General features: G+C 35.4%; 2 protein-coding genes across 2 annotated transcripts in view; both read right to left on the bottom strand.

Annotated features, from left to right (window-relative positions):
• Positions 1–521: 521 nt before the first annotated feature.
• Positions 522–6067, bottom strand: LOC125647092 (uncharacterized). The gene is made up of 6 exons (XM_056141843.1): positions 5985–6067; positions 2899–3061; positions 2634–2700; positions 2326–2391; positions 1744–1803; positions 522–697 (listed from the first exon to the last, which is right to left on the bottom strand). The coding sequence occupies exons 1-6, from the start codon at positions 6065–6067 to the stop codon at positions 522–524; spliced, it is 615 nt and encodes a 204-aa protein (XP_055997818.1).
• A 2308-nt stretch (positions 6068–8375) lies between these two features.
• The window catches only part of LOC125647091 (uncharacterized), a 20676-nt gene continuing 12818 nt past the window's right edge, over positions 8376–16233 (bottom strand). Inside the window, exons 2-4 of the mRNA XM_056141842.1 lie at positions 9386–9577; positions 8633–9064; positions 8376–8563 (exon numbers count right to left, since the gene is read on the bottom strand). Of these exons, the coding sequence (XP_055997817.1) occupies positions 8376–8563; positions 8633–9064; positions 9386–9577 (812 nt within the window). The remainder of the gene's footprint in view (positions 8564–8632; positions 9065–9385; positions 9578–16233) is intronic.

The following is a 16233-nucleotide window of genomic DNA, read 5'->3' as shown; positions in this document are numbered from 1 at the left end:
AGATATATCCTATATGTATCACCATGAAAATAAGAAATGTATGATTGAATATGACATAATAACCTTCCAAAGATGATAAAAAGTAAAATATCAGACCTATTCAATATCTTCTCAAACTATTTAAGGTACATGTACAACTTTCATAGTTTGTATATAGACCTTTCATTTCATACAATGATCTATGACCTTGTGAACTTGACATCATCCAGAATAGGAAGGCTGTGTTAGTCATATTGTTGTAAGGCATGCCTATGTTGTTACCCTTTGGGGCTAAGATTGGATCACAAAATGGGGTAAAAAATGGGAATAAATATTTTAAAAATTACAACACCTGAACAATGACATGGCCATGTGACTCGGGTGAGTGATGTGGTCCTTGGACCTCTTGTTGAGAATTTTTACCTATTGCTAAAGTGTTTCCCCTAATGCTTAAGACTGGTGAAAATTTAATTTGGCAAAAGTGATATGGCAAATGAAATGTGAAAAATGGCAGACATACTTTGACCAAAATTGTTAATTGCCTACATTGTGTAGAAGGAAGTGGCATTTTCCATTATAAAATCAAGCTTCTGCTTTTTGCAGGTTACAATTTCCTGCAATGTATCCAGGATATTCTGCTTGACTATGAGATCCTCTTTCATCAACCCCAGCATTTCCTGTTGGATCTCAATGAGTTTCTCTGTAGAAGACCCATTTCCTATTGTAGACAAAATAGATAAAAATAATTTACTACTTATGAAATGAATTTCGAATTGTTGAAAATAAAGTACTAGTACCTATTAAAGGGACTGGTTCACGATTTTTGAACAAAATATTTTTTTTATTTTTTATGTTGAATATTAAAAGTATAACTCATTTAATGTTGATACCCAAAATTTTGACTTTCTGAATGCAAGAATATAAGCTATATTTTAGCCTTAAATATGTGTTATGTAAACAAAGACTCGAGTCTTTTTATGTATACAAACAAACAAGTGAAACATCAATTTTGTAATATAAAGCATCTTAATTTTGCATAGTTGCACATTTTAACTTTTAGATGACACATTTTACCCAAAGAATGCTTGAAATGTGAAAAATATAATAAACTTAGCTCGATATCCATTTCTTTTGAAAATTTCGTAAACAATAACAAACCGCAATCTTTGTTTACAAAACAAATAATGAACTCTATAAAATGAACTTCTGTGATAATGTATAACCTTATTTTTTATGTGAAATCTTTTAAACAGATTAGACAGTAAATTTTGATCATTAAAAATGAAAAATAAAATTTTGGGGACAATCGTGAATCAGTCCCTTTAAGGTCAATTATGCAATGCAAAACTCTTATGTTTTTAATATTATATTCATTTAAAATGTAACAAAATCATGTTAATTCATAAGGTGTGAAATTCATCATACAATTCAATTTGTGTCTGCATGTAGTTATCTAGTAACTTTTCACTGACTGACAAACAGCTGCACAGACTCAATCAATTTAAATCCTCAAACTCTGATATATAGTTTTCATAATCATATCACACCTGATTGAATTCTACTCCTCTTCCTCTTGTTTTCATCTAAAATATATTTCAGCAACTGAATTATCTTTCGTCTGATAATGAGTTCAGGTCTAGGAGGGATATCCATTATTTACAAGTGGGTTTTTTTTCTAATTGCAATAGCATCTTCTCTCTGAATTTAATTTCATTCTCAGTAAAAATAAAATTTCATATATTTAATCATAGTACTTGTACTTACTTTTCCCATTGACCCTGCTCGCACATGAAGCTGGTTGATCCACAGAATTTTGGAAAACCACTGTAAGAAGTTGATGAAAAAAAAGGAAATTTATGTGTTACAAGAGTATGCTAATGAGTCAGCACATACAGAGTTTCTAAATGTAATATTATTTGCAAGAACATATATACATGTTTGAATTGCCTAAGTTAGTAATGCTGAAAAATGTTTCAATGATGATTGATGTACCTGTTTCAAATTGATCACTGCCAGGTTGGCCATGTGCAGGGTGTGCTATAGGAACAAGCAATAAGATGTACCTTAATATCAACGATACTAATCATACTGATAATTGATTCTTTTTTCATGAAATGAAAGTTATGCGAATTCATATAAATGTTAACTGATTTATTTCTCAGTGATATAGAATCATTGTTTATATATTTATCATTCTTGTATTCATAATTCATAGATTGCATGCAATTGAAGCACTGAACTTCATTTAACAATACTGCATCGTGGATTCACTGGCTTGATGATAAATTATGAAAAGTTGTTCAGTCTTCAGGTGTATTGTATATTTAGCAAATGCTATGAACATACCAGGCTGCTCTGCAGCACTATCAACTGGACATATAGCCCCCTCACTCTCCTTTACTTGTTCAATCTCTGTAAAACAAACATAAATGCAAACTATGATGCATCTCATTCCATAGTACTAATATTATTATAAGAACATTAAGTAGCTGACTTAGAGAGGTTCAAGTTGAAAATAAATGTCATTTGTGGAAATGAAATATTTCCATCTCTAATATTGACATGAAAACCATCAAAGATATAAAAATTGACATTGATGCCAGCTGTATAATTGTACATTTAATACATCACATTTATATACAATAAATATTTACCTGACACGAGACTGTCACACCCACCAGGAATTCCACACAACACACTCTTAGACATTTTTCCAACTATCTAAAATAAAATATTACAAAAGTTCAAACATATATTTTTAATTCTTTTGTTGTTGTTTTGTTTAAGAAATGAGGAGCAAATAATTTAAAAACAGTCTTCATTTCATTGACAAAAGGTTGCATATTATATATAATTATGGGTATCTAAAATTCATTTTTTTAAAAATTTAATTTGAAATAACAATACAAAATACCAGACCTTTCTTTCCCGCTCTTTAATATCAGTTGGAGGTGGGCCTCCACGAGTCTGACGCTGGATTTTCAGTCTATCTACTTCCTTCTTCTTTGTGGAGGACTTCACGTCCTGCCATTTCTTCTTCACCTCCTTTAAGGTACGGTCACTCCCCCCTACGGCATTGATCCTATTTAAATGAAACACCAATTTTTAAAAAATTAAACTTTTGTTAACTTAAAGCACTTGGAAAAAATCTGCAAAATCAAAACTTATTAGCCTATATTGCAATTTGTTCTGTATTTGGAAAATATCATTGCTTCTTAATTAGCCTTGCAATATTGATGTAGGTAATAATTTATGATGAAGTAATAAAAACATAAAATGACAGTTTAAATGAGATTAAAATTTCCATAGAATCCTTCCAATTAATTAGTGTAGTGTAATTTTCTCATAATAGCATGTGATATGTTAATGTAAAATTATACATTCTAATTCCTCATTAGTTTGAAAAAGCTTACATAAAGGTTTTGGGATATTTCATTAAATTAATGTAACACACAACTGATTAAAATATGTGTGTGTTTCTTCAAATCATAAATCAATGTAGAATAAATTTTTAAAAAAAAAAACATTGTCCCACCCCAAAGCACTTGTCCCATCTTTGCATGGTTAAAGATCTTCATCATACACTTTACATCTGGCCCCAATACCATAAAAATTAAAAGGACATATCAAATACATGTAATAAATTTGAACTTAGTCATAGGTAAATATTGCCCGATAATGAAGTCTGCAGTTTTTGTTTTGATCCACCCATATGTTGATTAACAGTGCGGACGTAAAAGAGAGCACCGACTAATGACGTTTATAAATCGAATAATAACGAAAACGTACACAATGTTGTTTACACAAGCCGGGTCATCTTTTTAAACAGAACTTAAAATTCAAAAATACTGAAGTATATTTAAATGTATTTGTTGGATGTTATGATTAGACTTTATTTAGTATGTGATTTTTTTAAAGAATTATATTATTGTAAAGACGCGAGACATGACCAGATGACAACGTGCATTAGCATAGATAAATTTATAAATGATCGATGTTACTCATTCAATTACTCTCCCATCTTATATGTATAAAAACATAGTTGTTGCAAAATGTTGAATACCTATATAAACATTGTACACTTGTTTTTGTAAAAAAAAAAAACTTGTTACAAGAACTTCGATCTTGGACATTGTGCTTACGTGCTCGTGATGCGTGCCCATGTAGCAGCCTTATCTGTAATCCGAGATTCCTCTGACTCTTAACCCCGCTTTTATTTTGTGACTTCTGCGGGGGAGAGTCAGAGCGGACTCCATATTGAAAAGTGGGAATTCAGCGACACCAGCTGGTGTCGCTGCTTTACCTACCTCTTACAACTTTATTTCGCGGACCCATCTTCCAAGACGCAAGGATTCAGTTATCGGAAGATTATTCTACAAATACATCATGATTAATACGATGCTATCGCCGTTTAAACGATGGAATTTTGTGTTTATATGTGCTGACGTCATGCGCAAAGAAATCAAATGGCGAGGCGGCGACCTAATTCAAGTGATGCTCCATTTGTCGGTGTTAGGGCCGTTTAAACGGCGATAGCATCGTATTAATCATGATCTATTTATAGATTTATCTTCCGTTAACTGAATTCTCACGTCTTGGAAGATAGATCCGCGAAATAAAGTTGTAAGAGGTAGGTAAAGCAGCGACACCAGCTGGTGTCGTTGAATTCCCACTTTTCAATATGGAGTCCGCTCTGACTCTCCCCCGCACATGTCAAATATAAAAGCGGGGGTAAGAGTCAGAGGAATCTCGGATTACCTTATCTGCAGCTGAAAGGGAGGTCGAAAATTTCCCTTTCAATATATCTTTATTCTCCTCCACTTGATCGACAAGTATGGCGACCTGCTTGTGATTTCCATTTCGTCTGCTACAGCTTCTACTGCGCATGAGCAGTTGTCGGTAACCAAGGCCGAGAAAAGCTTACGATCGTTTTAGTCTTACGACAATGTTTTGATCTTATGATAGCGTTCGTGAATAGCTCGTAAGTTTAATCGTACGTGTATTGTAAGTTTAAGTCGTATTCGTAAACGTAAGATTTTTTTGTGAATAGATGGCCAGATACCGAGCGTTTGGCGATGGAACTGTCACCACTGTTTTAACGACTTGGGTCTGTCACGGCCGGGATTCGAACCCCGGCCTTCCGCATGGGTTCGAAAGTGAAAGGTGAAGATAACGAACAGTGATCAATTTCGTTTATACGCAATACAAAATAGAGAGTTGGACAAACACTGACCTCTGGATATACTAAAGGTGCGATCAGGTGCCCTGGACATGTAAGCATCACCTCTCAATCGGTCACACCTGCCGTGAGCCCTATATCTTGATCAGTAAAGGGAGTTATCTGTATTCAAAATGAGTGTGCCAAGAAGGGCTTAACAATCGGTATGAAACACGTCAGACAGTATTTGACCCAAAGATAGCGTATTGGCAAACTAAATCATTATAACGATCATAGAATTTGCGAAATGCTGACTTTAAACAAGACTGTTGATATCCCTATAACATCATCTTGTTTGTCAGTAACCTGCCACGATTTAAAAACAGATTATACGCAGAACAAGCTCGTGCAGAACGAAGCAGCTGAGAAATAATTATCATTTAATTTTTTATGTTACACGCTTTTTCATTGGTTGAAAAATTATTGGAATATCGTATCCAACGAAAAAAAAAAATAAATGGCCGGAACTACCTTCTATTGGAATTTTGGGGATTCCTCTGGATGTTTCGTATTTATATATAGATTAGGGAATCCTGGAAAGAAAAACTTTACAGTTCTATCGATCTATATAAATTTATTAAACAAATATCAAATATAAATAGTAATTAATTATGCAAAATGAAATAAACATGGCTATTTGAGGACCCCCCCCCCCCCAAAAAAAAAAACCAAACAAACAACAACACACGTCTGCTTCTGCAATTCCGGGCTGAAGGTTAAATGTATTTAACCGGGGATGACAATAGTCCAGTGTGTACCTTGCGACAACCTCCTTCACGTCACAAACCCAAATATCAGATACACCGCACACTGCCTCAGAGATTCTGCAATATCATAGCCCTTAACGACTATGGTTTCGAACTCCGGCATAATATGTTTATGAATGGGCACCGAAACGAGGCTTCCGTACGACTTTACAACAGCTGTGACGCCTTAAGAATTCACTGATAAAACTCAAAAAACCTCTGTAACACTCACTTGTATGGCACGCCAAATTCACAAAAATGAGCAAAACATAGTTTCACAGTTGATAAACTAGGTTTATCGACTGTAAACTATAGTTTACGAACTGTAAACTATAGTTAACGATTCGTTAACTATAGTTTTCATCCGTAAAACTATATTTAACGGTTGTAAACTATAGTTTACAAATGCTAATCCAAGTTTACCTGTCTTTAAATAACCGTTAACAATAGATTTTGCTAATAAATACAGATTCACATTTGTAAACTATAATTTACATTCGTTAACTATAGTTCACAATTGTTAATCCTAGTTTCACAAATTGTGATACTATATTTATCAGACTTGTAAACCGTAGTTTACAATCGTGAAACCGTATTTATCAGATAAACTATGTTTTGCAATCGCTAATGATTGTTTTCATTGTTAATTATAGTTTACGCTTGTGAAACATAGATTATCTGTTAACTATGGTTTACAGATGTGAAATATAGATAAACGTCGTTAACTATAGTTTACGGTCCGTAAACAATAGTTTACAGTCGATAAACCTAGTTTATCAACTGTGAAACTATGTTTAGCTCATTTTTCTGAATTTGGCGTGCCATACACTTGTCCACCTGAAAGTCGTGACAACCCTCAAGAGAACCCTACCTGGCATTCCTGGTTATGCAGGTGTACCACGCTTTCCGTTAGTACTGACATCGAACTTTGCACTTTATTCCAATTCCATTCAATAAAATTCTTGCAATTGTTTCCCAACAGGACTTATCTCTAACTCATCCTTTTAAAACTGCATTCTTCAGTCCACAAGAAACCCATTTGCTCAACAGTAAACAACAGTTCTTGGAAGTCGCCATTAGGCCTAACGGATTTAGTTGTTTTTTTTTAAGTTGTGTATTCACAAATTACTACGCCCATCTCGAAATGACATAGAATATAGTCCAAGAATAACTCGATAATTCAACTCAAATCAAATAATGTTTTATCATATAAACTCAATGTTTTAAAATATTAAAGTTGTATGATCCGAATTACAATTTTTTTTCCATCTCGTTAAAACGCTATCAAATCATTGCACGTATGTAGTTATGAGGCTGTATGACATATCATACATTATTTCACCTGTTTTAACCAAAATTATTTGATTTTAAATCGATGTTACAAATAACCGCGTCACTTTGCCATTTCAAGTGACAGTCACGTGACCAGTTCAAACTTTCAGATCATCGGTGGTCTTATCTGTGTAAAGCTGTGTATTTTGTTACAACAGCACCGTGCCATAAGTTTAATAGAAATAAAAATATCAAATGCCTCTAAGTAATTCGTTGTTTTACGCTCTTTCAGCCTTAAAAACTAGATAGTTGCGTGTGAGTTAATACATCATGTTGGGATTCCCCTGACGCGCGTGGGTCTATTTATAGACGTCTAACACTATATAATTCATGGGATGATACACCATATTTACTTTCTAAATAATATTCTCACTGTTTTCTTTTACATGCAGATGTTTTCAAGCATGTAATTACGGGAAAGTTAATAACTTTATAAAGTAATCAATCTGCTTTAAAGTAATTATGTACAAAAATAATACATGAACATCGGGTCATACAGCTTTAAATGATAAGGAATGAATTTATTATTTTTTTGTTGAATGGAGGTATACCACGAAAGAAAAGACGGAAAGCTTTTGCATCATGCGCTATGCGCAATGATGCAGTTTTCCGTCCTTTTTTCGTGGTATACCTCCATCCAACCAAAAAATAAATTCATTCCTTAAATACCATATGCAAGTGATAATGGACTATTGCTACATATATATAGGAAACTGACGATGGAGACTGTGAAGTCATCCCATTTGTCATGAAGTTGAGTCGTAACTTTGCCGTTAATATTTATTTTCAATAGAATATCCAAATATGAAACAGACATAGAAGACTGTGATTTCGTTTATTTTAAGTTCAAACGGATATATCGAATCGACATGCGAGTGAAAATGATTATTGCTACTGTAATCGATCAAACGTCATCGACATATCGAAATGTCGAGTTGAAGACCACAGTAAGAGTTTTTTTCTTCTCATGTAGAAGCTTTTGAATGAACTCTGTTTGATAAAAATATATAAACAAGCTAGCTAACAAAGGACAACATTTTATTATGAATTGGATTTCATATGCATATAAAAGTCAATAATTATATCACAGAATACAATAACTAGATTGATCGACTATTGATAGGTAGCGTATTGTCTCTCCATGAGGCACCGAAATCTCCCACATTTCCTGTGTTCCACGAGGGATCAAAATCAAATCCGGCATTAAGGCGATTAACAAGTCCAGTTCTTGCAATACCAGGTATTGGTCCAAACTGTCCTCTGTTCTGGATTCCCGATTGGTCAAATCCTCTGAATCTAGTAATACTTGGTATCTGACCAAACTGTCCTCTGTTTTGAACACCGAATTGGTCAACACCACCTAAACCTCTATTGAACCGATCAGGTCCAAATCGTCCGGCGAACGGTAGGTCTGGAAATAAACCACCACCGATTTGGGTGTTTATTCCCGGTGAAGCATCGGGAAATCCCGGTCCAAAATCGCTTTGCCAATCAAGATCTCCCGGGAGATTCCCTCTAGGTCCAATAGGTCCCCCAGGGCTTAGAGTACCACGGGGTCCTAAACCACTTCCCCACCCTCCTCGAATATCGGGAAGAACAGATCCGCCTATGCATATATCGATATCACAGTCAGGACATTCACGTCCATTGTGGAGGAAAAATTGTGGTCTACGGCATTCCTGTGGAATGAATTCTTGTGTTTGAAGACATGGCCTTGGGGGACAGGCGTCAATTACTCCAGTCTTGTCTGGAATAATTCCAGTTTTACCTGGAATAATGTCGGATTTTCCTGGAATGATTCCAGATTTCCCTGGAATGATTCCAGGTTTCCCTGGAATTATGTCGGATTTCCCTGGAATAAAGCCAGGATTCCCTGGAATAAAGCCTGGATTTATATCGGATTTCTCTGGAATAAAGCCAGGTTTAACTGGATTAATATCGGATTTCCCTGGAATAAAGCCTGGAATTATATCGGATTTCCCTGGAATAAAGTCAGGATTCCCTGGAATAAAGCCTGGAATTATATCGGATTTCCCTGGAATAAAGCCAGGCTTAACTGGCATGATATCGGGCTTTAATGGAATGATGTCAGATATAGGTGGAATGAGACCTTTGTCCGTTATAATGCTTTCTTTGAATCCTTTTCTGGGTCCCCCAAGAAATCCTTTCCTTCGAAAACCGTCAAAGAATCCGGTCCTCTTTTTATTTCCAATGATTCCTTTTCCTCCAAACGTTTTTCTTGGACCGCCCGAAAAGCCTTTTAGTGAATGAAATGGGGGTCTTTTCTCTCCATATCTCCTACCTAGAATAATATATAAAACAATTTATAATCTGTCTTACATTCATTAGAAATAGGAATTACCAAAAGTAAACGTTTTCTAACAGAGGTTCGTTTACTTGATTCCTACAAGCCAATTGTACAATTTAGGACACTGAATGGAAGTTATAAATGTATTTAAGATTGATAATTGTGAATGTGTTTCAAAAACATGTTATTCAAAGGGATAGATATACACTAGACTTCCTGACTACCTATAAAAATAAAAGTCTTAAGCTTTAATACATATGTCTCATAAAGTTTCACGCTATTTACTCCGATATTTCCAGTTTTGAAGAGTAAATAGCGAACGATTTTACGTCATCTCTCCATTCGACTAAACTTTCGATAAAAAAAAACCGAATTTTGAGAACCTTTTTTTCAGAAAACATGGAGTGCATCTTTGGAAAAACAAAAGTATTTTATTAATATGTTTACTGGAATTATCAATATTTAATTAGTATGAATACGCAATTTGTCCTGGCTTACATTCGATATTCTTACATTTGAAAATGCGTGCAAAATTATAACTTCATGTTTAAAAACACTGACGACAAAATTTCGTTTTCGTAATGCCATAGTTAAGGTCTACGTCGATTTTCCTTCAATTCCAAATGGCATAAAGTTGCATTTGGTTTTTTGTTTTTTTTTTTTTTTTTTGTTTTTTTTTGTTTGACACAAAATAAATCCTAATGTTTCAACAACAACTCGTATGTCAATTTTGGTGGACAAATAGAGCTCTCTATCATAACTGGATAAACAGTAGATATTTATAGAGTATTACTTACCTTCGATAGTAATAACGAAAAGAAAGAGGCAAACTGAAATCAGATACTTCATGGCAGACAGATTTTATCAAATACTTCGTAATGAAATCTAACAAGAGATGTGGATTTATATACAACTTCCATATTGCGGAATTAGATCACAAAGGCACACACATAAACCACCATTGGTTAAAATAGTTATACGTCACCCATTGTGCATCTCGATATAGAATTTATTGCAAACGCTTGCATGCATGATGGTCACTGTGACGTCACAACGTGACAGGTCAAAGATCATGTTTAGGGAAATCCCGTAGTCGTGTAATACACGCACGGACAGTTCTTGGTAGGTCAAGAATGACATTGTTTATCGTCATTTTTTGTAAATGTATAAGAATCGACACCATATAGATACCAAAATGAGAGGCTTCGAGGTGTTGAATTACGTAGGATATAACGGGAAAATTTACAAAATTGTGGTCATTGTTATGGGCAGAAAATTTTTAGGTGCACAACGTGTTGACCATAACACGATGTATTGAGAAGGTTTGTTACAGGTAATCGCTTCATAAGTCAGAGGAGAGTTTTAATATATCCAATCAACAGTGAACTTTTGTAAATCAGAGAATTAAGTTTATTCTGATATCATGAATCCTGAATTAATATGGAAAGGATCTAAGTAGAAATTATGATTCCCCCATTATAGTAGCTATGAATAATTTTCAATATTTGATGAACATTTTAATTGAGATCCTGTACTACCGAATTTCTTCAACAGATGAGCCCCCCCCCCCTTTCTTTGGGGGGGGATGAATACAATTACATATAATGTTTCAATAAGAAAATAGGTGAGGATAACGAAAATTAATCATATCTTGCAACTCCTATAAAGAATAAAAAATTAAGAGTGGGGCAAACACAGACTCCTGGACATACCAGAGGTGGAGTCAAGTGTATAGGAGGAGGTAAGTCAGAGTTTTGAGTCCGACTTTTCAGAAATAATCGCCTTTTTTATATCAAGCTTTCCTATTATTTTACAAAGTTTGACATGCATGATGAATGTGCTTCAAATTGTACGTCTAGCAAAATGTCCCGCAACTAAGATGAGCATAAAAAAAATCGAAACCATTATGTAAATATTTCCAACGTCTTTGCCTTTCATATCTTTACCACTTGTAATGACAGCCATATCTATCATGAATGTGAAGCAGTTATGAACAATGTGGGTATAAACCTTGTTGAAAATAGCATTCCTATTTAACGGCTCGAAATTCCGATAGAAATGACAGGGAAAAAAAAGCCTCTCACCTCTGGTCGGCGCGTGTTCGAATCTTGCCCGCGCCGGTAAGTGAGACGATTTCCCAGTTTACTTTCGGAAGGTCGGTGGTCTCTTCCCAGGTACATTGTATCTGGGTTCTCTCTTCCACCAATAAAAACTGGGCGCCACCAGATAACTGAAAAATTGTTGGGTGTGGCGGAAAACAGCAAAACAATCAATCATTATATTAGAAAATAAACTTTGGTTTTAAAAATACATGATGGTAAGAACTGCAACTTTTCACGTGCTTCATAATGTATTGTGGTTTGAAGCGTTGCAGTTCATGCCGTCTGGTATTTTCAAAAATAGGAAATATTTCATAAATATAATTGTTTATTTCTCATCATTCATGAGCTGTCATGATCTTTGATCAATTTTTTTTTTTTTTTTTTTTTTTTTTTTATAAATTTCATTTTACTGTACATGTATATTTTAACTCAAAGTATTAATGCATCAGGGTTTTTTTTTTTTTTTTTTTTTTTTTTTTTTTTTTTGGTCTTAGAGGCTTTGGCTGGTATCGATCAGCACACACATTACAGGGACCTTTATGTACGGCATACACAATACATGTATCCAGGAATAATGACAGGTTTGTGGAACTAAAGAGCTGCTGCATATTTGAACATTTTATTGAACATAGACCTGCCGTCGGATCAAATGCTGACTGGTGTGTTTCATATCAATTGTTAGGCCGTTCTTGGCACACTGATTCCTCCGTTTACATGAACAAGATAAGGGGCTCGCGGTGGGTTTGACCGGTTGACAGGGGATGCTTACTCCTCTTAGGCACCTAGTACCTGTATGTCCGGGGGTCCGTATTTCCCCAGCTCTCTGTTTTGTATTCCTTGTGGGAGTTTTGAGATTGATCACTGTTTGTTGTTTTCACCTTTTCATGTTAAAGGCAAACTAACAACTCAGCATTATGACAAACAATAGATAAGTTCAGTTTCTCCATCGTCAACTTCTCATATTAATGTAACAATATTTTATTGTCAACTGCGTATGTTGTTGATTCGATACTAAAGAGGTTCTACGTATGCTCAATTTTGAAATCAGGTCAGGCTACTGATAGGTAAGATGATGTTAAAGATTTCAACAATCTCGTTTAAAATAAGCATTTCGCAAATTACATGGTCGTTACATGGATCAACTTTACAAATACAGTCTTGTCGTTGAGTCAAATGGTGTCTGATGTTTCATGCCAATTGTTAAGACTGTTCTTTACATACTGATTTTGACTACGCATTACTGCATTTACGAGATCAATATATAGGGCTCATGGCGGGTGTGACCGGTTGACAGTATTCAAATGTAGTTACGCATTTACTAGTACATGTATTCGAACCCGCATTATTAGACTTCGTTTACTAATATTTAAATCCACATTTACTAGCATTCATTCGCATTTGCTACCCTGTAGACACTATTAATTCAATTAAATTTACGCGAACTAATATCAGCAATGCTTTATTATTGAAACATGGTTTCACAGTGGAATTTTGCAGAATACTTTTATTTTTACTGTGAGAAACTAAACGATGCTAGTTAATCTAAAAACAGCATTGACATACTCCTGTATCATTAATATCAGTTTCCGTAGAATTAACTACACTAAACAAGATTAGACTTCGCAAAAGCTGCATTGACACATACTGCCTGCCTGACGTGTTTCATAGCAATACGCCGGTTTTAAGATACGTCCCCTTTGTAGAACACTCGAACATAGTAAGGCACGAAACAAAATGTTTACACGCGGGAGTGGGACAAATATTCATCACAGCATAAATGAATGTACTCAGTAAGTTTAATATATGCAGTTTCATTATCCGACTTCGACCTAGAGGTTAGAGCGTTCGCCCCGCATGCAGAAGATCTGGGTTCGAATTCCGGCCGCGACAGACTTACGTCGTTGAAACAGGTAGTGACAGTTCCATCGCCAAACGCTCGGCATCCAGGCTCCGGGATCATGAAACTGTCTTAAACTTTAAGATTGTCATAAATCATAAAAGTTGCACTTAAATATTAAGACTGGTCTTAAAATGGATCACAAAAAAAAAAATACTTAGACTTAAAATTGATATTTTGTCTAAACTTTTAAGACTGTCTTAGAGCTGTCTTAACTTTCTAAGACTGTCGCTAAGTTAATTCAAAATGACCGCACTTGTTGAATTTTTGAGGCGAGAAAGAGAAAATGAGCGTGATGCTCGACGTTGAAAACGTCTGCCCCGACCAAGAAGCGGACAAGTCATTTGTTTAAGAACAAATAGGCCGTCGGTAGATCAACAAAAGGCTCATGGGCCACATCGCTCACCTGAGTCACCTAGGTCCATATCAGAAGACTTTCTATATATATTTGCATGTAAAACCGTAGTCCTTATTATGGCCCCAACCTACCCCTGGAGGCCATAGTTTTTGCAAACTTGAATCTACACTACATGTATGTCAGAAAGCTTTCATGTAAATGTGAACTTCTTTGGCCCAATGGTTCACGAGAAGAAGATATTTGAAGATTTTTCCTATATATTTTTGATCCCCCCTTGTGGCCCCATCCTACCCCCAGGGGCCATGATTTGAACAAACTTGAATCTGCACTATATCAGAAAGCTTTCATGTAAATATCAGCTTTTCTGGCTCAGTGGTTCTTGAGAAGAAGATTTTTAAAAAAAAATCATATATATTTGTATGTAAAACTTTGATCCCCTATTGTGGCCCCATCCTACAACAAGGGGCCATGATTTGAACAAACTTAACTTTGCTCTATGTTAGGAAGCTGTTCATGTGAATATCAGCTTTTCTGGCTCAGTGGTTCTTGAAAAGAAAATTCTTAAAGAATGCCCCTATACATTTGTATGTAAAACTTTTATCCCCCCTTGTAGCCCCATCCAACACCCAGAGGCCATGATTTGAACAAACTTGAATCTGCACTATGTCAGAAAGCTTTCATGTAAATGCAAGGTGAAGATAACGAACAGTGATCAATCTCATAACTCCTACAAGCAGTACAAAATAGATAGTTGGGCAAACACGGACCCCTGGACACACCAGAGGTGGGATCAGGTGCCTAGGAGGAGTAAGCATCCCCTGTTGACCGGTCACACCCGCCGTGAGCCCCATATCCTGATCAGGTAAACGGAGTTATCCGCAGTCAAATCAGTGTGCCAAGAACGGCTTAACAATCGGTATGAAACACGTCAGACAGCATTTGACCCAATGTGAGGTTGTATTGACGAACTAGATCGTTATAACGACCATAGAATTTGCGAAATGCTGACTTCAATCGAGACTGTTGAAATCCCTGTACCATCAACTTGTTTGTCAGTAGCTTACCTCGATTTAAAAACTGACTATACCCAGAACAAGCTCTTGCATATCGAATCAGTTGAGATATATAAACACCATATGCAGGTGATAATGGAATATTGCTACATAAATGTGGGAAGTTGACGATGGAGAAGCTGAAATCATCCCGTTTGTCATACAGTTGAGTTGTCAGTTTGACGTTAATGTCTACTTTCAATAAAATATCTAAATATGAAGCAGAAGTGGACGACTCTGTGGTGTCCTTTATTTCGAGCTCACATGGATATATCAAATCAACATATGAATGAAAGCTATCATTGTTAATAGACAAAACGTCATCGATATATCTAAAAGTCGAATTGAAGGTCACAGCGAGAGATTGTTTCTTCTCACGTAGAAGTTTTTGAATAAATTCTGCTTCATATGAATATAAAAATAGGTCAGCTAACAAAGGAGCACAATTCGTGCCCATGGGAATTCCAACAGACTGTTGGAAGACCTGATCACCAAAGACTACGAAGATATTGTCAATGAGGAACTCTAGCATATTTTTTATTTCAACTTCAGTGTACTTGTGCGTGGAATCAGAGTGGTGTTTAACAAAGTAAGTTTTTGAATGACTGGTCACTAGATATGAATATTTCCGTTTTTGTTGACGAAGCAACTGTCTATGATGTCAAAAAGTCTAGTCTTTAATTTATCGTGAGGAATGGTCGTGTATAGTGTTGAAAAGTCATAGGTTTTAATGCTATTGATTTGGGAAAAATTCTGTGATTTCAAGTTTACTAAAAGTTCTTTAGAATTTTTTAGAATCCACATTTGATGAACACCACTTCTGGCATATGTAGTCGCACAGTAAGTTTGAAGTTTCTCCTTCACCGCTGTTAACATTTTCGTGAGGAGCAAAGATAGGGGCTTGGTAGAGCACTTACTGGATCCAGCAATGTATCTTTGTTTGTAAGGGTTTTTATGTAGTTTAGGAATCCAGTATAGGTACGGTAACTCATATTCATTCGACCCATTGACTGGAATATTAAATGTGTCTAAAACTGAAGCATGGTTTTGAAGATTTTCGTCTTTTGAAAGGGCAGTTGGAGTATAAGTATGATTACCAAAAGTGGAATTAATGCCAAGTTTGTTTAAAATACAGTTGTAATAATGAGCCTTACAAACAAAGACAATGTTGTTACTAGCTTTGTCAGCTGGAACCAAAACATATTCCTCATGTAACCTATCTAATTCTTTTATCACTTCTG

The sequence above is a fragment of the Ostrea edulis genome, chromosome 6 (genome assembly GCF_947568905.1).
Source record: "Ostrea edulis chromosome 6, xbOstEdul1.1, whole genome shotgun sequence".
NCBI lineage: Eukaryota > Metazoa > Mollusca > Bivalvia > Ostreida > Ostreidae > Ostrea > Ostrea edulis.
Note: the sequence above shows the minus strand (reverse complement) of the source record. Positions and strands in the feature narration are given on the sequence as shown.

Coding starts and splice junctions, on each gene's coding strand:
- LOC125647092 (XM_056141843.1), bottom strand. CDS start 6,067: ATGCCGGAGTTCGAAACCATAGTCGTTAAGGGCTATGATATTGCAGAA. Junction 2,392..2,633: donor GTGTGACAGTCTCGTGTCAG/GTAAATATTTAT, acceptor TTTGTTTTACAG/AGATTGAACAAGTAAAGGAG. Junction 698..1,743: donor GAGCAGGGTCAATGGGAAAA/GTAAGTACAAGT, acceptor TGTCTACAATAG/GAAATGGGTCTTCTACAGAG.